Consider the following 26,538-nt stretch of genomic DNA (forward strand, 5'->3'; position numbering starts at 1 on the left):
TAATTAAAGGAATAAAATATTTTTCCGTTTTTTTTTTTAAATTCGTTAACTCGTCAGTGTCGCACATACATTGTTTATAAACATGACATGCGTGCATACAAAGCAAATTCTTCATACACAATTTTCTCGAATACCAGACCTTAAATGAAAAAAAAAGTTATCCTGTACTTTTTCATATTTTTCATGAGAGATCACCTGATCGGCCTATACATATCTTTCAGGGACATTCTGTACATTCATCGTTGTCGCTCTTGTTATCGTACGTTAACTGGCAAATTCAGGGTTACGTAAATTTGGGAATAGCATATCCAATTAGTTGACACGGTTTTATCGCATCACTATGGTTCGTAGAAAGTGTCACAGACAAAAATTGCTGATGCCACTTGTATTTCTGTACATTTCCGACAGAAAAAAATTCCGCTAGGATTATAAAATAATCTGAAGGTATCAAATTACGAACGAGACCAATTCAATTTATTTGCCATTCAAGTGTCAATGTTCTTAATCTGATTTCATAAATATTTTCATGAAGGCGGGCGGTATTGCTTTATAAATCGAATCTTCCCATTTGATGAGTTCGGGATTTAAGATGTATTTTGGAGCTAATAATATCCGTTATAGATTGGTGGGTACACGAGATGAAGGAGGAAGAGTAATGTAGAAAGATACAAAATGCTGCAGGTCACGTCGTAAAGCAGAACTTGTTATCGAACCTCTGTATGTACTTTGGTCTATGGTGTAACAGTTTTTTAATACGAAATTTAATTTGTTTGTATCCATTCAAAAAGCAGAACGAAGTTTTTAACAATTCTTTTTATTTAATAATTAAGTATTAATAGTAACAAAGTAAATTAATCTCTATTTAATAATTTTAGTATTATTTTTTTAAATATCACAAGTTGTAAATGTATCTATAATTCCAAATTCTCTGGACCTTTCTATCGTTTTAATTTTCGATATTTAATCTTATCACAAATACAATGAAATCGCGTGGTGTCTACAATTCTAGCAATTTTACTAATGGGATATAAAAGTTAAGTCTTTTTCATTTATTATTGAATTCTGTTTAAACTGTAACGACGTTCGCTCCGCAAAATATTGTCTGATGCCAAGCGGAAGAAAAAACCTCGCCTGTTTAAAAAGGAGTGATTTGTAATGTCACAGCTGGTGTTCATTAATTGTAGATTACCAATTAAGTTCCATCAAAGAGCCAGTCCCAGTTATGTTGCTTGGTCGTGTTTCGCTGTGTGAGTATACGCTTTGTGAAGACTAGCTGTGTGATAACTACAAACGTGAGATGAAACGAAATAAATTTTATGCCTTTGATCTCATGACTAAGAGTTGCGAAATGCGCGGAGATAAAAAGCTGTGAGTAACGTAGCAAAAGTGAAACAGTTAAACGAAAATCGAAGATGAGTTGAGGAGGAACAAATTATAAGAATTGCAGAAAAGTCTCGTTGACCGTTCAAAAGAAACTAAATTATTAGCACGCAATAAGATGGTGTTGCTGATACGCATTAACCCATTTCGTTTTTATTACCGAATTAAAAATATTCTTTACAATCGACAATTGTTTAATGAAATAATCGTAATTGGAGCTGCTTCTTGAAATTAGTATATTTTTTACTGCTAATGTGTTAATAGTAATACACTGTACATATACTATTATGCATTAGTATATAATGTAAACGAACTGTTCTGAATTGTATTGAAAATGAAATCATTTCATTTTACGCTTAAACGAAACTAAAACAGAGAATGAAGCAAATTTCAAAAATAGTTTGCCGAAATAAATTTTTACAAAATGTTATTATAAACAGATTGTTAATTTTTATATCCCAGATTAGGAAAGCGAATGCAATTAAACGACACTCATGACAGGGTAGTTTGAGAATCTTGCAAGAGCCTTGAATTATGTTGCGTAAATTCTTGTAATAAGCAATTAAATCAGTTTCCACCGTTATATGGTTTTATTGGTGTGACGTTATACTGTTACATGGCGTAATATTTTTTTCAAATTAGCTTACGCCGTTAGGTTACACAGTTTCAATTTACCCATTATTAGAAATATAACGCGTAATATTACATTGATCTCAAAAATAAAGCAATTAAAAAATGAACATGTTATGATAATGATATATTGTGATATGTGTGTACATAGCAAAAGTAATGCAAAAACTTCTAAGAAAGAAATGTCTCACGTCCGCAGTATAGCTCACGAAAACATTGCAACTTCTGACGTAACATTTTCCTGCATCTTACATAATTTTCCAAATATTGATTATGATGTGAGACAGCCATCTAGGAGGACCATTTTTCAGCAAGATAAAAAGTCCCTTTCGTTCTTAGTATAATAAAATTTGACTGGGCTCGGAAAATAAGACTAAAGAACTTTTGTGTTCTAGAAAACGAAAGTGCCAACATTACACACACGTGTTTAATCTCAATTTCTAATTTTTGTTTACAATTAACCTACGAACCTATCAAACATTCTTTGGTACAAACCAATTTAATAGATTTTTGAATTTTCGAATTCGCTATAATAAAAATGGAAAAATGTTTACAGAAATTCTGTGTTGTTGTCTTTTTAAAACCAACGGACGTCGGTCACTTTTAGGGCTCCGAAGGCGTAGCGTTGGCTCGCAAACTATTCCGTAAAACGCCATGAAAGAACGAAGGTGTCGCGAACGGCTGGAGATAATTCACTCGTAACCCGAACACGAGTAGGATGCGAGTAACCGAAGTAGAATGTGTTGACGGAAGCAATTGGCACTAGTTTCGATTGCGTGGAAACTCCTTACGGATTTCTGGAACTAATGCCGATCGTCTACGCGGTTCGTTGATTCGAATAGAATCGCTTACGGACGGGTACAAATATACCGGAGAAAACCCACGATTTCGAATAACGTCAGCGAAAAGATCAGAATTAGGTGCTGACGCAGACTTCATTGAAACAAGTGTTCACGCTAAACGTGGCGCGTTATGATAATAACTACACTAAATCGGCAGTCGCGGCCGACGTTCCAACACGTTGCGTCGAATCGGTACCATAATGTCATCGATTGGAACACTCATTTCTTTATAAATCGTAGAGGAGACTTTTCTGCGCTTTTCTTATATATATATATATGTATATGGTGCAATAAGTATCCGCGTTGTTGAGAGATTGTGCGCGTTTATGATAGAAACGAGAAACTGTAATACAAAACAGGAAAATATCAGACGAATGTTTAATAAGGCAACGAAGACGGTTACTGTGGGGTGACCAACTGTTCTGCTTTTGCTGTGTGTATTGAATTTCTTTGCTGAAAAATAAACAAAATAAAAAAATATGTCTTATTCAATATGTATATAACCCATGGTAACCGGCTCCATTGCCCTATGCAATAAAATATGAAGATATAAATATATACCGAAGTTATAGTTATGTATTAAACTTATTGAAACTAAATTATTTAACTCCTTGCAATCGATGCAGAATATTTTAATTTTGTATTCAGATTTGACGTTTAGCAATTAGTGATTGTTAACTCTCGTAACGATTAAGTTAATAATTGGTTAAAAGTAATTGGAACATATTTTGTATAATTATGTTCGAAGCGTGTGTAGCAATAAAGGCACTTTTCATGCGTATCTCGTCCTACGCTAGATTTACATCTAGCCTAAAAAACCTTTACTAGACCTAAAAAAAGAGTTAATTCCGAGTAACAAGTACAGTGATTTCGTAACAGATAGCATTGCGCGATCAACATATTTGGTGCAATAAAGAGGCAACTATTGGAGATACCTCCTTCTAATCCGTTCTATCATTATACCCTCATCGCTTCTAAATGCACCAATTATTCCAACGACCACAAAGAAATACACTCTTTTCTCAAGCCTCGTTGTTCTCTTCTTCTTTTCGATCCTAAAAAGGTAGTTTTATCGTCTGAATCGTATTTGTAGGAACATCGAGATCAGAGTGATCCAGAAACAATGCTTCCGAATAATTTTCGCGAAAATTAGTCGACGGCGGCGGTTCAAACGAATCCGTCGCACGGAATCGGGCGATAACTGTTAACGAAATACTTAGCTTCGACGGCGAACGACGCAGGCGATTTATCCACATGGTTGCAGGGTGTTCGATGGCGGTAAAAATGAACGAGAACCGGGAAATTGGTGACGGTTCCCTCGGCCGATCTTCCGGGTGACTGTCGCACTTGAATCGCGACAGAAACGACGTCGATTAAATCACAGGAAACGAAACTTCGGCCGCGCTTCAAATAATTTTGCGCACGATAGCGGCGTGCCGCGCGGCCGGGTCTGGCAAACCGGGTCACTGTCATTCCCTCTAGATAATTTATTAGAGGGAAGTCGCGAGCGAGCGGATGGAACAGCTACATTCCTAGCACAGTTGACATACCGGCCGCGAAGTCGACGTTGCGAGGCACTGGAAAGAACTGGCCGACGAGGAGAGGAACGAAACGAGTTCCTGTTATTCCTTCCTCTTCTTGAGTCCACCGTCGCCTTCTCCTGCCTTGCCAACGTCATCGTGCATGATCATAGTCATGGCTCGTCATCTGACTTGGTGCTGGCGTCTGACGTCACCCACGGAACACGAGTCGTTGTCAGTAGTCCGGAATCCTGAAGATCTTAGTAACGTTGCTAGGAGATTCGGATTGCCATGATCGGACACGCTTGGCTTCACTTTTTTTCTTGTTGCTATTCGGATGGGATAGGGATTAATCGATCTGTTTAATTTGATGTAATTGTAACACGAATGTTGGATCGTTCGACAGACCGGATTGATATATTGTATAGCGGTTTTTTCCGATTCTTTTATTGAGGGACTAGGAGACCGTTCTTTTTGGACAATTTTAGGATCAATTTCCTTGTATTCGAGGAATATATGGATCGTTTATTTTGAAAGTGGTGTAAGTCCATTTTCTCTTGTTTCGAGAAAATTAAAGGTTAACATATCAGTTAATTAAAAAATTTAGGCAAATTATATGAAGTCTGGAAAAGTTTCTACCGTTTTATCAATATGTAATTTGGTTATATAAATTTGTTTTAGGCGTATTTTACTAAACCGATGTATACTTACGAGCTGAAAATGGACTTACACCACTTTCAAAATCAATGATTATGCAATTTCATTTACCAACTAATTTTAAATGGTACAAAACGTGGGAATTTTTTAAGAAATTAAATACGGACTAGTTATACATAAAAAATTTACATTAAATTAACCATGAATTACATGGTACCTCATTTTTTTCAACGCACAAACGGTCCATATACACTAATATTTTCTGGTAAATATGTGGTAGAAACGCATATATAAATGCTTGTATAGGTCCTCGTTCCGCAAAATTATTCTTTCTATGTATATTCTATATAAATTATTAATAACCTTTCCGCGATATTTTTGGTTCTTCTATCTTTCCATCATCGGGGAACTTCAAAAACAAGATAAAAAAGGCAAGTGGCCTTGTATATGCGATGAAATTATTAGGTTCACCGAAATATTCTATCTGTTCTTAAAAAGAAAGAAAACAATAAATTTTGTATGCACCTATTTATTGTATTGTTATAATAATTTAATATAATCGTAACATATGCCCCTGTTGCCAGCGTGATGGCGATTTGTGAATATCATTTTTGAGAAATATATGTATGTCGCAAATAAAATGACATTACCGGATATAATTTTCCGGTAGATCTAATATTTGATTAACTCCTTCTACAATAAATATTTCAGGTTCATTACCGTTTATCGTGTCGTGTCAGGTAGATCGTGACTTGTTTGATCGGAAACAATTTATTAGCTACATTGGCGTTTGTCAGGTTGAAATGTGTAATCTGTTTTATTTTTAATGTGACCTTAATAACGTTATTTAAGTTTGATTTATTGTCCGTGGAAGGATATAGATTGTCTGAGGGGATATGTGAGGCAGAAGAAATTGCTTCCATTAATCAGGAAACTTTGGCATCAAAACAGATGTTTTGTAATGAAAAATACAGAGATACATGTGCTACAAACTTTTTTTTTTTTGATAAATTGAGATGTGACAGTTCTTTGATTTAATGTTGACGACATTGTGATTCTAGTGTTCATCTTTTATTAAAAGAATAGTGTAAAGCAAGCTACTGACAATTTTATGATAATCAGCATGTACATCGACATCATTGATGATGGCACAGCTATTCTCAACAAACGCGTCATTATTACTGAATCGTATACTATCACACTAGTAATTGTTCACACGGAGGTGACTCATTGTACACAATGGAATATTGTAAAGGTTGTTCAAAAGAATCATTTAAGATCTATATGGTATATACGAAAGACCAATCGTTTTTCATATGTAAACATTTCTGTTTGCTAGGATCCTGACTGAATTACTTTCTGCCATCGATTGCGTTATTTTTTCAAATTGTTAACAGTGAATTTCATCGAGAATACGTCAGTCGTGAATCGGCTATTGTGGATCTCATTATTACTACACGGTTACATGAATATTACACAATTATTATCAATCATTATACTAGTAAGTAAAAATATACTTATCTCAGACACGGTTGATCTCTCGACCTACGTTTACCATGGCGTTTTTACACAGTACAGTATGTCCTATACAGCACATAAACATCGAATGTTTTTTTTTTCTAACACCCTATATATTCGTTAACGCCTCCGAAGATCTCTTATCCTTTGCATATTTACTTTTCTAAAGATAATTTCTGGTTATTTCTTCGACTAGAAACATCGAACTAATACTTAAATATTCTCTTTCGTTTGTTATTTTGTTCCTCGCAAGGTAACAGGACTTGTGATTTATGTATATAACATATATCATATTTTTGTTAAACTCGAAACAGAAAGAAATATAAAATAATAATAATTTTAAAAACCAACAAAATATTTTAATTTTTAATTAATTTGAAAAAACTTAAATAGCAATATAAGTTCAAATTTCTCTCTAGCTATTTGTTTACAACGTTTTCAGGGAATACGAGTGATACCTCTAAATCAGTATATGTCAGTAAAATTTTAAATTACGCTATAAAGTAACTAGCAGGATTTCCTGACCGTCTATTAGTGCTTGGCGTCTGAACGATACAGTAGTTGCTATTTAGCACGGTAACGATTCTAAACAAGACTTTCTGTAATTTGTGTCTAGGTCATTGTATTCGTTTACCAGTCTACCCATTGTGATTTCTTTTCCCCAACACGTTCGTTTTACTTAATCGTATCTCATTAGCGAACACTTCCGGAAAAACGGATAATTAGATTTTCTGACATACTCAACATATTTTGTTATCTACCGGGAAACTTTTTCAAATAAACATAAAATTCGCGACAAATAACCATATAAGTAAGCGAATTTTTAATAGAAAATGATTATCGATTTTAAGTAGTAGCGATAACAATACCAATAAATTTTTATAGAAATTTAAATTGTAACAGATTTTCAAAGTGCACGTTTTAAGTCCTAATAAATTTTTATTAGTAATTTAAGTTATGATGAATTTTTAATGAAATTTTAAATTGTATTATATTTGTAATAGAAATTTAAATTATTTCATTTTAAATTGGAGGATAAAATTAATTATGACAGATTTTTATACAAAGTCTATCCGCAATGAATTATTATTATTGTCTTAATAAGTAGACAGTTGTGTATTTTAACTCCAAAACAAATAAGGGTATATGAGTTCAAAAATAGTTTGTAGTTTTTATATTTGAAAAAAATATATTGTACAGTTCGTAAAATGAAATGGTTGAATACTTGCATTACAAAAAGCCTTGAATCTGTTAAATAATTTAGTTAAAATTATAATTTTTGTATTTAAAATCTATGTATATTTTTGCCCGCGACATTTTTCGATAAATACTGATAGTGACAAATCGTATTGCTTCGAATTCAAACACAACCATCAATAAATAAATAAATAAATCAGTATGTGTACACAATTTTATCTCCAAAGGGATATCATATTATTTACTAAATCTTGTTTTATCATATTATTAACTATTATTGGTGGAATTAAAAAAGATAAGAATTTGCTTAAAATCGTTTGTAATTGCTGAATTACTGCAATCCGTTACAAAACAATCCTTAACCACTTACACTAGAAGAACGAGTCAGACTCGTAATAAATATTTTCCATAGGAATGTTATTAATTTCTTCTGCATGGAAACAAAATTTGATTCTTCGATTACCAAAATTGAAAAACAGAAATAAACAAAGACAAATGAGAAACAAAAATTATTATAGTAATTATTAAAGTAGAAGAAATGCTAATTAATGCAGCTGGGAACGAAATCGTAGTGCATGCGGTTAATAAAAAAAATCACTTTCACAAATTACTGGCGAAAACAGCAAATCCCTTTGAAGATTATAATGTACTAGTAAAGATCAAAGTTTAACGGTATCCTGAATAAAATGAATAACCATGTTACACAATAATCCATTTTTCTAAAAAGTAGGTTAAAATTCATAATTTGATATGATTTTCATGACTTTGGGTTGCTGATTTATACATATTACGTAGAATGTAAAATTTAAAATTAAAAATCAAGCATCAGCGTCATAAGCTTTGTTTTTTCGCCGAATTTTCAAAGAAATTAATGATTTTCATAATTTGTATCAATAATTTCCAGAACAGAAATCATTAATGTTAGTAATTAGTAAATTTATTGGAATCCGCACAGTATTCATTAGTAATTTAAACTTAAATATTCTAAAAACTTGCAAAAATGAACAAAATTTGTTGTATGGATATCAAGTACCATTATATTATATTCAGATTGCGAATTTTCTGATTTATTTGTAAGACATTGAAGTAAATTAAGAGCAATGTATTTTTATTTTTAATAATTTAAATAAACTTGGAAACATGTAAGAACATTTTTAAATTCTAGTAATGTCTTAATTGTTTGTTACTAGGCATAGTCAATTTTAGCATAAGCGTATAAAGATTCAACTTCTAGTAATAATATGACAACGGTTTAGCACAAATTAAAAAGAGAAACACAAGATTCGTTTCCAAAGTAATTTGCATCTCTCGTATGCAAAGTTAATTTTTATAACATATATTTTAATGATAAAATGCCCTACATATTTCATTTTACGAATGAACTTTATCTTGACAAATAGAAAATGTCATTATCTTTAACGTGTTACAAACTACAAAAAATCGTCAACTACGAAAATTTAAAAACGGAATGACATTTTTATAATTGGCCCAAGCGATTAAAATTGTTTTGAAATTTGGTAGGTTTGGTATTAGCTTACTAAACAACGACTAAAAAAGTGTTTAGAAAGCTTGCAATTGGTTGGCATTGTAAAAGAATTTTAACATTTTCATGTGAGAAATATTATATCAGAAATATTATATTTTCTATATATCTCAGTAACCTGGCAACGATATTTGCAAACTTTAATGGACATTCGATGCTCTGATACGTATATAACAACTTTTTGCCGTTCGTATATTTCAAAAATCTTTTTTTGACCAGCTTTTTCGGAAAATGGACCGTCGTGCGACATGCCACCCAAACGACGATTTGGAAACCAATAGGAAAGCGCGATTGTGTCCGCGTCAGGGAACACGTTAGCGATTGCTTGATTGTGTCCGGTCGTCTAGTTATCGGACAGGCCATACACTCGTATCGAATCGTGTTGACGGAGCATCGTTCGCGATGGAGTTCCGGTCGATGCTGGCAACTCTGTTGGATCGGTTAACCTGGCCCAGATACTAAGCCGGAACTACTCGAGGAATCAATGACCTTGGCACGAGTAATGGCAGGACACGCGTCTGCGAGGAAGAAAGTTTCATTTGCATTTGTTGCGCTGCGAAGCGGAATCGAGAATTCCGTTGCCGCAACCAGACTTGACCGCTTCTGGCTTCGAGTAGAAGTAACGACGGATGTCGTTAAACAATTGCTGTACATGCAGACAGCAGATCCAGGAATCATTTACGTGCGCTGTCGTTTAGAAAATATTCGGACGCTACGAGGAATGTATCGGCGCTATCCTTTTCTACGTTAATCTGTAATTATTAAGCAGCGGATCTTTGTGTAAAATAAATTTGTTGCATTTGTTGAAAGAAACTAAGAGTAACTTGGAATTATCGTTCTTTTGTTTAATCAATTCAATCGGTCGAAAGAATACATCGAAGCTATTAAATCTTTCTAATCTTTCTCCTGTTTCAAATTACAGATATATAATACACAGTCTACTGATTATTATTATTTGGATAGTTCTTGTTTCTGATTGTCTAATACACGAGATACAGGAGTACAATGTTAAGTGAATGATGTATAAAAATAATTCAAACAATTCGCTTGCAGTTAACACTTTGATTGCCACGTCGACAATCATACGAATCTCATGAAATTAAACTGCTTTATTTAATTGAATTAGTTGTTATTTAATCATATAAGTTACACGATATCAATCATTTTTTAATACTCTTCCGTTTTGCAGGTCATAAGCAATTTAGAAAGATGTAATAGGCTATAATGAAAATTAATTTTTAAATCTGAGCCAAAACGCTGAAAACATACAGTGGTGTGCATAATTATAAAACTCGAACTAACTTTAACAACGTTAACGATATCTAAATGAAAACTTAACAAAATGTTTGTTTATTTCCATTTTCTATTATTTCTAATGTAGCAATATACAAATATAATGTTTTGTTAAGTTCGTTTCACTTAAACGAGGAATACTGTAGATAACTATAAACACAAAGTAACTCCTACATTTTTTCTGATGTTTAGACAAAGTCGAAAAAAATTACATTTGTATATTTTCATTTTCTGTTAATTGTAGCATAATATGCAGATATGATGTTTCGTTAAGTTTTTGTTTATATTCCACAAAAAATGTAGAAATTAACTTTGATTACTCTATAATTCTTCGCACCACCGTAGGTGAATTTTAATAACCGTTATAATATTATGACTGTATAAAAGCCAAATCAATTTTTATTTTACGTACAAAATTTTAAATACAGGTTCTCAAATGCATTTAAACGTTATTAGCAGGCTGTGTATCTTTATGGAAAATAACGATAATCTGTATTAACTTTAAGAAACAAGACACGAATAACAATGCATTTTCGCTATTAATAAATGTAATTATTTGGAAACAATATGTCTATGCTCTTGTATTCTCCTCGTGTTTCTATCATTTTGTGGATCGCATTACTACTTTTTTTATATACATATACAATATAAAGATCATATATCAAAAATTAAAAAAATAAAAATTGTTCAAAATAGTTTTCTTGACAACATATTAAAGTAAATATCTACCATAACTTGAATTGTTTAATATTAATATTGTATGTTCGTAGATAAAAACGATGTGCAAAAATGATTAAAAGTTTCATTAAAAAGTTTCAAGTGAAGTAAATGTTTATTCTCAACGACGTTTTTTTTCTACGTTTTCAGTGCAGATTTCATTGATCAAATTGATTTAATTTAGTGTGAGTGAGCATCTTAGTTGTGTTAGTCACATTTTAGTCATTATTAGAAACACGGAGTATCGTTTACTGACCAAATTTATTGTTAAAAAATTTAGAGTCAAGTTAATTCATGTTAATTTTATAATTTAGTTCACTCGTCTTTGTTATATTTTCGCGTAAATAGATTCACATTTTGAGTGAAAATGATCAAAAATACGACTCATTCTACTATCATTCTAATCCACACATTTTAACACTACGGCTTAAGTTATCTAAATGTCGATGTCGACAATAGCGCCGAGTTCGTTGTCAAGGAACTTAGGTAATTGTGCACAGTGGCATTTACATCACGCATCTACGTTTTCCAAATGCTATCGCTCCCCGCATTTAGCAACGACGTGCTAATTACTAGTTACACGTAGGAGTCTACGGTGCATGAACAGCCTCGGGGTGGGAAACAATAATTCTGTAACGCTCACATTGTTGCATATCACCGGAAATTTACCACTGTACCATACCCCTCGCTCTCGTTAATACCGTTCAGTCTCTTCGTCAAATGGCTCGGTTGAGAAGTCCAGCCAACCATTAATAATTAAAGTCGGATTCTCATTACCGATTGACGCTGTTAGTCCTTGTCAAAAATGTCTTCGTTAGGGATTCCATGACCGTACTGGCTTACTCAATTATGGATTAGACGTCATACACATTTCAAGTCACATTACGGCATTGTTTAATTATTTCGTATGACGAATGAACCGTGGAATATTCGAAATATTTTGGTAGTACGTTAGATGTACACTGATGTTTAAAACAAAGAATCGATTCGACACATCTTTTTTCTTTATTTTTTAATGGCTGTTGCTTTTGGATGTTTTTCTGGCAACCATTCGTTCAAATACTTACGTAACAATTTTCATTAATTGACATCGGGGTCGCACATCTTATTTCAGCAGTTGTAAGTGTACGATTTGTTTATCTATTATAAGTACATAATACAAGATCGTTCATTTTTGCCATTATTTAAGTCTTCGGTAGACAATCTAACTCTTTGAAGAAATTCTTTTAAATATTTCAAAAAATGTTAATGTTAATACTCTCATTGGAGCTAATGTAAACAGTCAATTATTCAAACTGAAAGATAGGAATTTAATATTAAGATGACACGTTTATACCTCTGGGTTAAAACGAAGAATTAATTCTATTACTCGGTTGTAAAATACCATATCGACCAATCACGTATGCGTAGCAACGCGGCTCCAAGGAGATTCACAATTGATTTGTTTCAGATGATAGCATTTTCCGAGACACGCGGTACAGTGTTTCACGGAGCAATGACCAAAATGACGAGCGCAACTGGATTAATGGAAGCCCGTATTCGACCGATTGATCGTCCTAAACTTAAGGTATCTTCCATGGATCGCTGGAAGTAAATAATTTACTGTGGACCGTAGAAATATGTTTACCTTAACACGTTGAGTGCCACGCGGTTTTATAACGACTTCCCCGTCAGGCCGCGCGCGCTGGTATCGTGGTAGAATTTACTCGATGCAAATGTTTAAACATATTAGGGTAATTGTTTCTTATCGTGCTGGAAGATATTTCTGTTTGAAAGGGAATGTTTATATGGACATTCATCCAACCCGTTAGGCAATAAATTTGGTCAAACAAGTTTAACATTTTTTGACAATTCCGAGGGACAACCATTTTTATGTTTACCTTATTTTAATAAAATCCATTAAAGTTTTCGGAAAAAATGTTCAAGTATATTAATAATAAAATCCCGCATTAAATAAAAATTGAGTGGACTTTATAAAAATTTTAGATAACAACTTAAAACAATGTAAATTTTTAAGTTTATTATCATATTTTATCATCGGTGACTGACGTGGCACTCAACGTGTTAAGGGGGCATCCTAGTGTAAAATGAATGTGTTTCTAACTTTGTTACCTTTTGCAGTCAACTTGATAAGGCTATTTGTACATTTTTTAATGATGTTTTAAACTTGTTTAGAACAAAATAGGTCAGATTTGTGGCACTGCATACTTTTAAATAGAGTCGTTTTTAAAAAACGTTCGTGATCACGATTCTGGCAATTCTGCTTGTCTCAAATAAAAAAAAAAACGTGAAAGTTCTCTAATTAGTATTTGACTACAGCAGGTAAAAGAAAAATGCCGATAATTAAAAAAGTGGCGATACTTTTTTAGCGTAATTATCTTAATTACGATTATTGATTTTTGCATGTTTTGTTAAACTTCGGAGGTGAAAAACAATAGAAAAAAATAAAAATTTTTAAAAATCATACATGAATTAAACGCGTACCGAAAAATTTAAATTATTTGTTCAAGAACGTTTTAAGGTATCATAGTCACACTTCTAAGGAATATAGTTTTGAGAAAAATGCCTTTATAGTGTATTGTATCGATAATGACATAAGGTCGTCGTGTCTTTCAAACAACCATAATTTCGTTAATGTTAGGAATTCACGTATAAAGTTTCAAAGATATATTCTTGAAACCGTATCCGTTAAGAGTATGCAAAAAAACGATTTTTCCACAAATTTACACTAAAATATCTCTTGAAGTGATACAAATATTCTAAGTGATATTCTAATAGAAATATTCTAATAATTTAAAAATAATGTAATAATTTCAGCGTATAGAACTGTCGGGTACTACCAAACCAGCGCCTATTCTACTTCGACCATTTTCCGGTCTCTTTAATCCTTACCCTTATGGTTGTTCCGTACTATGTAATCACCCGGCTGACTGTGAAGCAAAAGAGGTCCTGCGGCGAGCTAAGGACTCATGGGTAAGGGGTCCCACTTTAACATTTATACACACTGTCTTTGTGTGATACAATAATGTATGCTTTTCGCCGTCTCCCTCCATTCTTCTCTTCAACTCCAATGCTCCCGACTTCCTCTCCACTATCTCTAGCTACTCATCTATCTCTTCCTTCTCTCCATTTCATCCTTTTTGCTTAACGTAATTATTTCCTCCTTCGGTTCACTCTACTATAGCACGTCTCTTCGCGTTTCTTCTACTACCTGGCACAACGGATATAATATTTATTAAACTATCGTCGTTGAATTTTGTACTGGCCATATTTTCTTGTTTTACTTTCCCAGATTCCTAGACGTCCATTATTGCCCTCGAAGCACAATCAACACGTACGCTTGATAAACATAATCTTAAAAACTTCGTACAACTCTATTATTTATTGAACTGACGAATTTTGTACCGACCATTTCTCCCTTCTGTGTTTTATATTTTGCATTTCTATTTTCTCATGTCCTTAGATGTTTATTATTATAATAGATTGTTATTATTATTTGAGAAAGCACATTCAATTCCAATGTGTCATAAATATGAGAGATTTTATGCATTTTTACAAAAATGGCTATATCAGACACGACATTGTAAAGACACGAGAAGGATTTGAGATTATTTTTATATCACATACGATATAAGGTATCGCATGCGAAGGTCGCCGCGGGGGTTTTAGTGGGTCGAAACCTACACTGCCCCCGAGTAACGGGGGCGTCTGACATAAAAAAAAATATATACAACTTATTAGAATCGTTAAAAGAGGAGTGACTCTTTTATCTGATTTGCAACCCTTATAATAAAAAACAATTTTTATTTTTCAGAAAAATCTGCAGTCTCGTTATAAATATATCCTCGATATTTCAAATGCCTCTGATATCTGTCATTAATTAACTTTTATATTATTTGTACCTACCATCTTTTTTATTTCGAGCTCGTCTTCCGTTTTCTCATGTTTCGAGACATCTTCTTCGTTTCTAAGAGAAAACACGTTTGATTCCTGTGTGTCGTAAAACATTTGAAATGCCTCTAATATTTATTTAATGTGTACCATCGTTACCGAATTTCGTACATTTTATTCGCCCCATTTATCTATTTTCTTATATTCCAAGATATTTGTTATGTTCACTTACGAGAAAACAAATTCAATTTATACAGGGTGTCCAAAAAATCTAACACCCGGGCAATGGAGGATGGCTGAGGTAATTTCAAGTAACTTTTTCCTTTACAAACATTTTTTTCCGATGCATTAGTTATTATGCACAAGTTATTAACGAAAAACAGTGACCAATAAGAAGCGACCTCCGTTCACGCAAGGCGTCGGTGAAGAATTTTGTAAAGAAGAAAAGTTACTTCAAATAATTTCAGCTGACCCATTTCCGTATTGTTACACAATTTTGGGATACCTTGTTTGTCATATTTACTTAAGTATGACAGATGAATATGTTCCAAATGTTATTTTACATTATATATCTGAACCGCGTAATAATATCTATCATACATTCTTAAATATTTAACTTCTTACATCCACCATCGATCTTCCCTATTAATTGCTATCTGTTATTTCGATCTTTTCCTCTATTTTCCCATATTCCCAGATGATTATATTGTAATATTTTTATTTAAAAATCCCGCGAGACTCTGTGGCAATACAAAACGACACAAACGACATTGAATAATAATAGCAATAGTTTATTAACAATATCATACAGCCACTTCATAGGACTTATAACAACAACGGTGACAACGACAGCAACAACGACAACAACTACGCGTCACACAAATTCCCAAGGTGTCGAATCTCCTTCGAATAACTCGACCTTTCCCGTCGGCTCTTTCACCCTTCGCAGCCTTTTCTCTCATTATCTCTCTCCATTTTCTCTCCACCATTTTCTTTTCATTCACCATTTTCTCTCTCTCTCTCTCTCTCTCACTCTGTCCCATTCTCTCTATTTTTTATTTATTTCCCTTTCTGTCATTCACACTCTATCTTTCGGCCACGTAGGACTTCGAGGAACTTGAGTAATGATCCCAGGTCATTTAACGCTGCCCAAACACTCCGTAAACATCTGTCTCATTCATTCTGTATTTTATGACGCTCATATCCAACCATTCTGCGTTTCGTACTCGGAAAAACTCTACAATATTTCCTCGAGAGAAGGCATATTCAATTCAACCTCTGACTAGGTTCATTTATGAGCATACAATGTAAGGTACACACGTTATTCTAGTATATCATCGACCAGAAATAGAAAACTAGCTAACCACTTCGCAAATTTACGTCCGTGGTGTTCAATTAGTATAGTCTGACAGTGCATGTGCTTTTCAGGCGACGGAGGGAAAGGCTCTTTTGCTGCCAGAAGAGATGGAAATGATCAGAGCGAGTGTCGCAGCAGTTGGCGGTGCCGCAGACATGGCTGGACCAGCAGAAAATATGAAAGCGATTAACGTAGACACTGCCACGGTACCGGAGGAACTATTTCGCAAATATACTGAGACAGATTCCAGACCTTTAACACCTGCGCCCACGCTTGCCAGCGGTCCCGCGCTGTCGAATAGGCTACACGATGACATGCCGGCAACCTGCAATCCTCAAGAACGCACCACGCTGATTTTGGATCTCAGGGCGAACTCCAAGAGACAGATGGTTAGCAAACTGCAAACTTTATGCAATTGCGAGAGATGAGTAAATGTAATTTAACCTCATGCGCTATAACGACGTGTAAGAATCGTCGTGAAAATTTTGAATATAAACTTCTACATTTGTATGTACGTCATTTGGGTTTTTTTAGCACGTTCGGCGTCGAGTCTAAAGATTGATATTGGGTTGTACGGAAAGTAATTTCGTTTTTTCCCGACAGAGGATTTAATTGTATTTTTTACACCCAATTTTACATGCATAATTATCGTGTAAAATTTGCCGCATAATTATTATATGTTTTGAGAGCTGGTATAGCACGGCTTGTGTGTGAAAAAGTCCAATTGATTCTACGCAGTAGTTTTTAGCTGGTGCACTTTTAAATATGGACAGCAATAAGCAGCATTTTCGTTATATTTTACTTTTTACGATAAAAAAAGTAAAAATGATATTCAAACCAGAAAGAAATCAACAGTTGTGTATGGTGAACGTGTGTTGACAGTACTGTTATGCCATGAGGAGAAGGAAAAGGATCTCTCGAGACTCCATAGTCTTCCCTGCTGGACGGTTAGAGTTTTTAACCCTTTGGGGACGAGTGTCGGCAAATAGCCGCCCAAGCGTTTTTACCGTTGCGGACACGTATCGGCATTTATCCGCCCAATTCTCGCGCTGCTGCTGTACGTTTCGCGTATTAACTCTCGCGTACGTCTGTCATCCTAACCAATAAGATACGCATGGAGATATTAGCCTAAGAAATCTAGTTGCCTCTCAATGAAATTAGAGACTTTTAGCAATGAAGTCGTATCTTCCGTATAATGTAAACTTTCGATGCGAGACCATGGTAGAGTTAGAACGAATTTCAGTTTGTCAAGTCAGTCTTTCAGTGTCACTGCCAGAGAAATCAGCAAAGTTTTACACGTTTTTCATATCTTATAACATCCTACACACGAATAAATTTGTGTGTTTATGACTTTGTTGGATTTTATGAAAAAGTTATTCGAACAAAGCTTTAGTTTTTATAACGCAAACGTGCGACGTGTATATTTTCCTTACTGTGCGCTCCAATACCTGTTGTCCACAGTGACGCTCGCCCGTCGAGCGGCTCCGTCCCCAAAGGGTTAATCGGAATAAGCCACAAACAGGGTTTTACAAAGAACTTTATTATAAAGTGAAGATCGCGCGGAACTACATACTGTTAAAGTGAGCCTCGAGCATGGCGAAGCATGCACTTTTATACCCTCGCACAATAGGAGTCACCGGACTTTGGTCACTTAGACCCGTTGCAGTTTCTAGCCTGAAAAGGGGTAAACCATGACCCATGCTTTTGGTGACGAAGTGTGTTCCGTCCTACAACGGAATTATTCCTTTATAGCCCTTTTTCAAATTCCGGATTTCTCAATTTAGAAGGCTATTACTTTAGTGCCCTTTCTATATCGCGAAATCACATTAAGACATCGCATTTCAACTAAATCGGTTTATTAATACAGCCGATAGTGTAAAGTGATTTCGTCGAAATTATTTTTCCGGTTTATGGCAGGGTCGCCAGATGGGCCGCTCGCTTGGGTTTCGGGGTCCTACGTCACTAGTTTGGGTTTTCCCGTCCTACGTCACAGCGAGGCCCGGGATCTCTGACTACCCCCTCTCCACCTCACCGGTAGCCAATCCGCGTTCGAGCGTTCTTTCGGGAAAATTACTAAAAGGGCACAACACTCGCAATTTCTAGTATTCTCGATTATCCGCCGTATTATTCGCAAGTATTCATCATCGCTAGTATAGCGACAAATCAACGTATCTTCAACATCGTCTCTCATCCAGCCAGAGTCGGGTTAGATACATCCAGCTTCCACCTTAGACCATCGAAGTTAGTCTATATTTATATAGTACTTCAAGTTCGGTCTTCAAGGTCCGGACACGCAACAGAACAAATCAACTATTACCTTCCTGCAGTTCGACTTCGCGTCACTGTAGCGATACATTTTATACGCAGAAAAGGAAAACAGCTGTTCATCTTTAACCCTTTTAGTGCCAAAAGTGCCAACGACGATATATCGTCGTGCGTGTAATAACGTCTTATTCTTCGCATTGCGAGACAACTTTATCTGTTAATAAATTTATAAATGATCTAATTTGATTGTAAATAATCAAATTTCGTTGATAAAGAATTTGTAAACCGATTTGGGTCTGACATTTTACACATTCTATACCGGAGTGTGCTGGGACCCTGTTTACGCTGGAGCGATAAGATGGACACTCGACGCCAGACACTCTTCTAGTCCCCAAGTTGAACTGTTTATGATAGTTATCTGAGAGTTCGTATGCCACGACTTTATCGTGGCTAAGATCCTTCTTTCAGTCTTTGCTTGACTTTTATAGAGAGAGTTTCTAACACATGTACTGTGACGTTCTTTTGTGACAAGAACCGAGACGTTTTTCAACAGTTTTCTTTTATTTTTGTTATGTAATATTGTTTATCTTGTTACATAATAGCAAAATATATTTAGATGTTACATAAATGCAAAATATATACTTCATAATAATTGGTCTATATAGAATTATGATGAAAAGATGGCTTCTTGTATGCGCAAATACGTTTTGAAAGAGAGAACTCAACGTTTACTTTTTTTTATGGAGACTTCTACCTTTGTTATTTATATAATTTTAAACAAGTAAAGAAAAACTAGTGTCATTGTTTTGTTCTCTGTTTCATCCTTAGTATACTGCTTTTTGAATCATGTAAATATTGTTTCCCGTTTGGTTTTTATGATTATTTTCCCAAACCCTAGTAAAACTGTGAAATTCGGCCGGTTATTCTCGCATAGGCACCTCTTTTTCGTCCGGCACTAAAAGGGTTAATTAGACGGACGGCGGGACTAATCTACTCCGTCGCACAGCGTAATCGGCTTTACAACCCGATAGATAGTTTATATCGCGGAGTATTAGTTCCGGAGGTGTTCACCCAGGACTCCTCCACCAAACAAAGTGTTTTGGCAAAAGTGACACAGGTCAGCCTAGTCGGTGACTCACGGTAAATGTTTGGGGTACCGCATAACAGTACGCCAGTGCCAGAAGTGGTTTGCAAAATTTCGATCCGGCAATTTTGATGTCGAAGATGCACCACGTTCTGGAAGGCCGGCTGAAGCTGATAAAGTCACGACAAAGGCATTAGTTGATGCAAACCGATGAATAACAACACGTGAGATCGGTGGGAGGTTAAATTTATCAAATCCAATTGTTTATGACCACTTGAAAGGCTTGGGTTTAACCTTAAGGCTCGATATATGGGTTCCCCATGTTCTCACGGAAAGTTTGTGTCGTTGCGTTGACGTCTGTGATTCGCTTCTCAAACGTCACGAAAATTATCCATTCTTGAACCGCATCATTACTGGGGACAAACAATGGGTTGTACATAACAATGTCAAACGCAAGAGGTCATGAAGCAAAGAAGATGTATCGGCTCAAAGCATTTCCAAAGCCAATATCCATCAAAAAAGGGTGATGCGCTCTGTTTGGTGGCATTTTAAAGGAATCGTTTTTTCATCTTTTATCGGATAACACAACAATTAATTCAGAAGTCTACTATCATCAGCTGAACAAACTGAATGATGCACTTCAACAGAAAAGGCCAGAATTAATCAACAAAAAAGTTGTAGTGGTCCACCAAGATAATGCGAGAGCTCATACAAGTTTGATCACTCGCCAAAAGCTTTTTTACAGCTTGAATGGGAAACAATGTCACACGCAACATATTCTCCAGATCTGGCACCTTCGGATTATTATTTGTTCCAGTCACTGCAAAATTTTTTAGACGGTAAGACCTTCATTTCAAATGAGGAGGTCAAAAACCACCTCGATCAGTTTTTTGCCAGCGAAGTCCAAACATTTGATGTGCGTGGAATTACACTATTACTGGAAAGATGGCAAAAGGTATTGGGAACAGAAAGTCCAATATATAATTTAATAAAATATTTATTGATTATACGAAAATTGTCCTTCATTTTCACAAGAAAAAACGAAATTACTTTCCGAACAACCCAATACATTGTATGTAACTACTAATTATTGTAGATATATCAATGAAGCAGGCTTGTTTGCTGTATCTATACTATACTCTCTATAATGCCTCATTCTTTTGGTAGGTAATATGTAGGGTGTTCCAGAAATGTCTAACAAACCAGGAATGAGAGATACCTGAGATCATTTCAGGCAACTTTCTCCTTTATAAAAATTGTCTCTGAGGCATCGTTAACGAGTTATTAAGAAGAAACATTGACCAACGCTAAGCCAGTACCGCAGACGCGAGGCGGCTGAGACAAAAAGTGAAACTAGGCTTTCCCCGATCTTTGATTTGGCTGCCTCGCGTCAGCGGAACTCGCTTCTCATTGGTCATTATTTTTCGTTAATAACTCCTTGACGATAGTTCGGAGAAAAATTTTGTAACGAAAAAAATTACTTGAAATGTCCTGAGATATTTCCCATTTCCGGATTGTTAGACATTTTTTAGATAGCCTGTACATTCTTCAGTCTTGAAATTATTATAAAACATGTCATTCTAGTATATTAAATTTTGTGAACGTGCAGCATCGGTGTGCCAATGAAAAGTGCCAATGAAAATCATTGATGCGACATTGATGATACATATTATACGGAACACATGTTAAATGAAAATAAAATTCAAATTTTCTGTTGTCTAGATAGGGCCATTACGTTTGATACAGATACGCGATAAGTAAAAACTCTTTTTCTCGTGTTGAAATTTATTGTTGACAAAGATATGTTAATTAACGTAGCTGTGGAATAAGTTGTAGCATAAGAGTTTAACATTTTATCCATTGGCAGTTTTGTATAATAGTCCTTATTAGTAATTTAATACATTCTACATATAAATTAATATTGTAGTACAGCTTCTTCTGAAAACTTTTTTTGGGAGAAAATTATCGAGCTTCATTAGAAATAGCACAATCATTGGAAAGCCTATTAATAGACCACCGGAAAGTACAGCGTGATAGTAGAAAAGCTAAAAGAATTATGTACTTATTCAGTCCAACATATTAATTCTCAATTTTTATTTCGTGTAAGGATTCACGTTTTAGTAATCAATCAATCCGTGATTGAAAACGTAGTATTCGAAGTTTTGTATTCCTTTTATTTAACATGTCTGGATAAATTGAATTATCGGAGTGTTTTGAAATATTACAACTTTATAAATTCAGGTAGATGTATGTTATCGCTAGTTTGCAAATTTTGTGTAACTACGATGCTAATTAAAATTATAAAAAGATTGGAAGAATGACCTGATGCGTTTAATTTATTTATAGGTATTATTATAGGAATGAAATGTCTACGTGGTTCTCGACTTTTGCTGTTCAGATTTTATTTTGTTTAAAGATCTACAGTTTAGTAAGTAATCACACCATGATTCAGTAGATAGTAGTCGAAATTTTACATTAAATTCTTAGAGTGTCGAAAAATAATTTATCTTTATGAAATTGGTAGATAAATCTGGACTATAAATTTTATGCAATCATGACAGAAATAAACAAGATGCGATACAAAATAGAAGAAAGATTAGCCTATAGTGTCCAACACATTAATATTATCGTAAAAGAAATGCCCAATTTATTATCGATTTTTTTAAAGACTGTGATTTAACATAAACTTTTAGAGTATCTTGAGTCACCACATTCTTATAAAATAAGGTAGATTGCATGAAATCGAAAGTATTATTAAACGCGTTTGATGTTTGTAATGTTCTGTGTGTCACCTATTTGTTTTTGTTAGAAAATCCGCGGACCAACTATTAATTATTAATTTGAATAATTTCTGATAAAATGATTCTAATAATAAGTTGCAATATTCATTTAACTCTTTCTATGTTTTCAGGAAAATGAAACCTTTACTTGGCATGCACTGACTCTAGAGCCGCCTCCAACTCCTCGAAAAGCTAAAATAGTTGTACCAAAATCACCTCTTCGTCACCGATCCCATTCGCCTAAGCCATCAGCAGATGCGCCACCTCCAAGTCCGTGTGACGATATTTACGAACCGGTAAAATTTCTCTTCAAATCCTAAACAGTCAAATTGTATACGTACACTTTTATTTGCAAAAGTAATTGTCGATATAAATGACTATTTTCCATATATTAGGTCTACCGAAAAATTATGTCCGCTAATGTCATTTTAATTGCGACATATATTTCTCTAAAATAATGTTCACAAATCGCCATCACGCTGGCAACAGGGCATACGTTACGATTACATTAAATTATTATAATAATACAATAGATATTAGATGCATACAAAATTTAATGTTTTCTTTCTTTTAAGAACAGATAGAATTTTTCGGTAGACCTAATATAATAGAGTAGTTTCAAGACTGATCGTTAAGTGAAAATCGAAAGATTATTTTTGCGATATAAAAAATACCAGTGACCATTGAATAAGGACTTTTAATACGAACTTACATATTACAGTGGAGCCACGATTATATTCGGGTTAAGCGGAGTGACATGAAAGTTCATATGATAAAAAAGTTACGAAGTCACAGTGTCAGATCCCAGCTTTATTAATTTATATAGTAAATCATGTTGCATATTGATTGGCATAGATTGAACTGATTACGTGTGAGATGTATTAGGTTGGGGATAAAGAAATCCATTATTTTTTCGGTAGACGGCTGTAGTGATCGATATCGATATCTGTTAAAGTATCGATCACACAATTTCAGATTTATGCTCGTTGGAAAAGTAACATTTCCCATTACAAAAATTCTTTTTCTGTTTTTTGTTTGGTCCATTCAGTTGTGAGCTACAGGGTGGTAAAAATGGAAGTCAACGTAGAGAAAATTCGGTAACAATAAAGGTGAAAATGCAAGCCAAGCGGCTGAAATTCTGAATGGTGTTTATAGTCACAATACTGTAACAGCCAATTACGCGCAATTTTGGTTTCGTCGTTGCCGTTCAGGTATTTTTGTTGTGCATATTTGACCTAAATTGGACAACCGGAAACATGTTAAATAAAGTCTTGAAGTTCACGTAAAAATAATGGATTTCTTTTTCCCCAACCTAATATTTGGACAATATAAATTCTATTGATATTAAAGGATAATCGAGATTCTATTCTATTCAATGTAAACATTTCTACTTGTGCATGCTGAGAAGAATTCCAATAGAGTAATAGAAGAAGATAGTCCGGGAAGAGCAAACAAGGAACTTGCAGTGATTCGACGACGAGGAAAACGCTTGCGAAAAGGGAAGAACCGTTGCGGTTCAGCGTATAGGCAACACACAGAAGTCCATGACCTGTTAGAGCCAATGGAAACTCAAATATCGCACATAGGAGATGGTTCTCGAAGAACCTCGTCAGTAAAAGAATATTTTATTTCTACGCGGTTAACAAAGTTATACTATCAAGAGCAGTTGGCCCATTTCCTCTCCTTTAGCATTACAAGCATTTTGCTACAACGAAAAATAATTTGATTTGCTTTAACGCTCTTGTATCAAATGCTGAACGGCAACAACATTTAAAGAGTATAAGGATACTCTATAATTACCTTTAATTTACGAAAATAATTTATAATCGTTTGTGCAGTCTAGTTATCATTATTAACTACTATTTCGTCGCAATTTGCAGTACGTTTAAGCGCATTTTGAACAGCTTCTGAAATATGTCTAGTTGCACAAATAATGTTCAATAATATTTATAATTGACATAGGGAAACGGTTGAAAGTTAAACGGTTAAACTTTAGAAATCAATTTTACCAGCATTTCTAGTTAAAGTTGTTCTATTAATATGCAGTGTCGTTTCTTTTGTAGAGTTCATACGACAACCGACGATCCAGAAAATCCCTCATCTACACCAAAAAAGATAAGCTCGATGGCTAGCGGACCTTCCATAATACCTGTTAGTTTCATCGATGCAGATATTTTGAAACACTTATTTCGAGAATTGGATCGGGATAGAGTGGAAGCAGAATTTTCACTCAAGGTGAGCAACACGACTCATGGAACGTTTTAGAAAACTTAAACGAGATGTTGGTATAAAATAGTAAGGAATCAGAGTACGACGATCAATAGAGTCAAGTAATCAATGATAATTAGCGATGTGAAAACAAATTGTTTCCGTAAACGGGAACTGGCCATATAGTTTCAACCGAATGTTTTTGTGCATCACCAGAGAAAACTCGCGCTGGAAGAAGCTCTACGAGCTAAAGGCGAAAGTTATCCACGTGCTAGAGGATACCAAGGATCGTCGAACTCTAAAATAGCGAACACACCCAGAGTATTTTCCCGTCAAGTGGCACGCTTCGAAATTCTCGATAGCGGGAGTCTACGTGGCAAGTATAATAAATTACAAAGAAATTACCATAATACAGACACTTCAACTTTCGTCAAGCTTTACTTTTTAATATATCTGAATAAAAAGTGCAGTTGTAAGCTTTGTTCTTATTTTTTGATCGTTCGTAGCAAAGTATTACTTGCTGATTCATTGAACGCTTCAAAGGAAATAATCTTAAATGATTTTACATTAGGAATAATGAAGTTGAAAATCAGTACTTTGAACTACTTTAGACCCAGTTGCTAGCATTTATTTATTAAACTAGTTGACGAAGTACAATGCGCATACGGAAAAAATAAGAAATCGAGCAATGTTAATGTATACATCTTCTATGTTATTATACTATATAGAGTATATTACAATTAATAAAAGAAAATATATTTGATACGTTAAATACTCCCCGATTAGTTAATTGTGTTACTCATCTTCTATTAATTTGCGTTTGCTAAAAAGTTGGATTTCTTTCAGCTCTGACAGTAGTAGATTATCTCAGCAAGCACGTGTTCGTTTCTTCTGGAAGAAAATTGATTTTCGGAAGAGCTTTCAACAAATTTCAAGAAGAAGCGCTGCGAACAACTAGATGCATTTTACCTGACGACATTTACGAAGCTCTTCAGGATATTACCGGCAGGCCTGTAACCGAAGAACAGAAAGCGTACCTGAAATCTGTGATCGGCGAGATCAAGGAATCCTTAAATTTCAGAAGCTGGTGCGGTTTTTGCGCTGCGGTGGAGCGATTGCTATGCCCCCTTCCGGATAAAGATGCCGATCCTCCATTGTGGTTGGAAAAAGTTGACTTCGAGGCTTTGGAAAGAAGATTGAAATTCGTCAATGTGAACTACCAATTAGCTGTATTCCTGAGGGAAATTCGGGACAAATAAAACAGCGAAGTCAAAGCTGGTTACTAATAACAAGTTTTGTTCAGTTAATTAGCGTTAATCGAAGCATTGTGTGCTTGTTAATTATTTCTCGCCGTCGTATGGCACGTACGATGAAAGGAAACCAGAATTATATCGATAACAATTTTTATTGTCAATAATAGCTGATAAGGAACTTGTTAAAAACAATTTGTAATATTTTATGCTCGACATTCTGTATAGTGGTAACGAGTGGGTTGTAAAAAACACTTTGAGAGATATTTCCGTTACAGAATGTAGCGCGATACTACATTGGCCGTCATTAAAAAGTTTCGAAGACAAAAACAAGGTATCGCTATGGTTGCTGTGCAGAAGAAGCAAGGAGAACGACTATTTATCATAAAATATCAGGTTTCTCATT

General features: G+C 34.6%; 1 protein-coding gene across 1 annotated transcript; it reads left to right on the top strand.

Annotated features, from left to right (window-relative positions):
- Positions 1–12,780: 12,780 nt before the first annotated feature.
- On the top strand, positions 12,781–26,141 carry LOC144471162 (uncharacterized). The gene is made up of 8 exons (XM_078182971.1): positions 12,781–12,864; positions 14,115–14,270; positions 16,617–16,934; positions 22,806–22,970; positions 24,083–24,282; positions 24,738–24,909; positions 25,099–25,258; positions 25,729–26,141. Exons 1-8 carry the CDS (start codon positions 12,793–12,795, stop codon positions 26,139–26,141), a joined length of 1,656 nt encoding a protein of 551 aa, XP_078039097.1. The 5' UTR covers positions 12,781–12,792.
- Positions 26,142–26,538: the final 397 nt, after the last annotated feature.

Source organism: Augochlora pura, chromosome 6 (assembly GCF_028453695.1).
Source record: "Augochlora pura isolate Apur16 chromosome 6, APUR_v2.2.1, whole genome shotgun sequence".
Taxonomy (NCBI): domain Eukaryota; kingdom Metazoa; phylum Arthropoda; class Insecta; order Hymenoptera; family Halictidae; genus Augochlora; species Augochlora pura.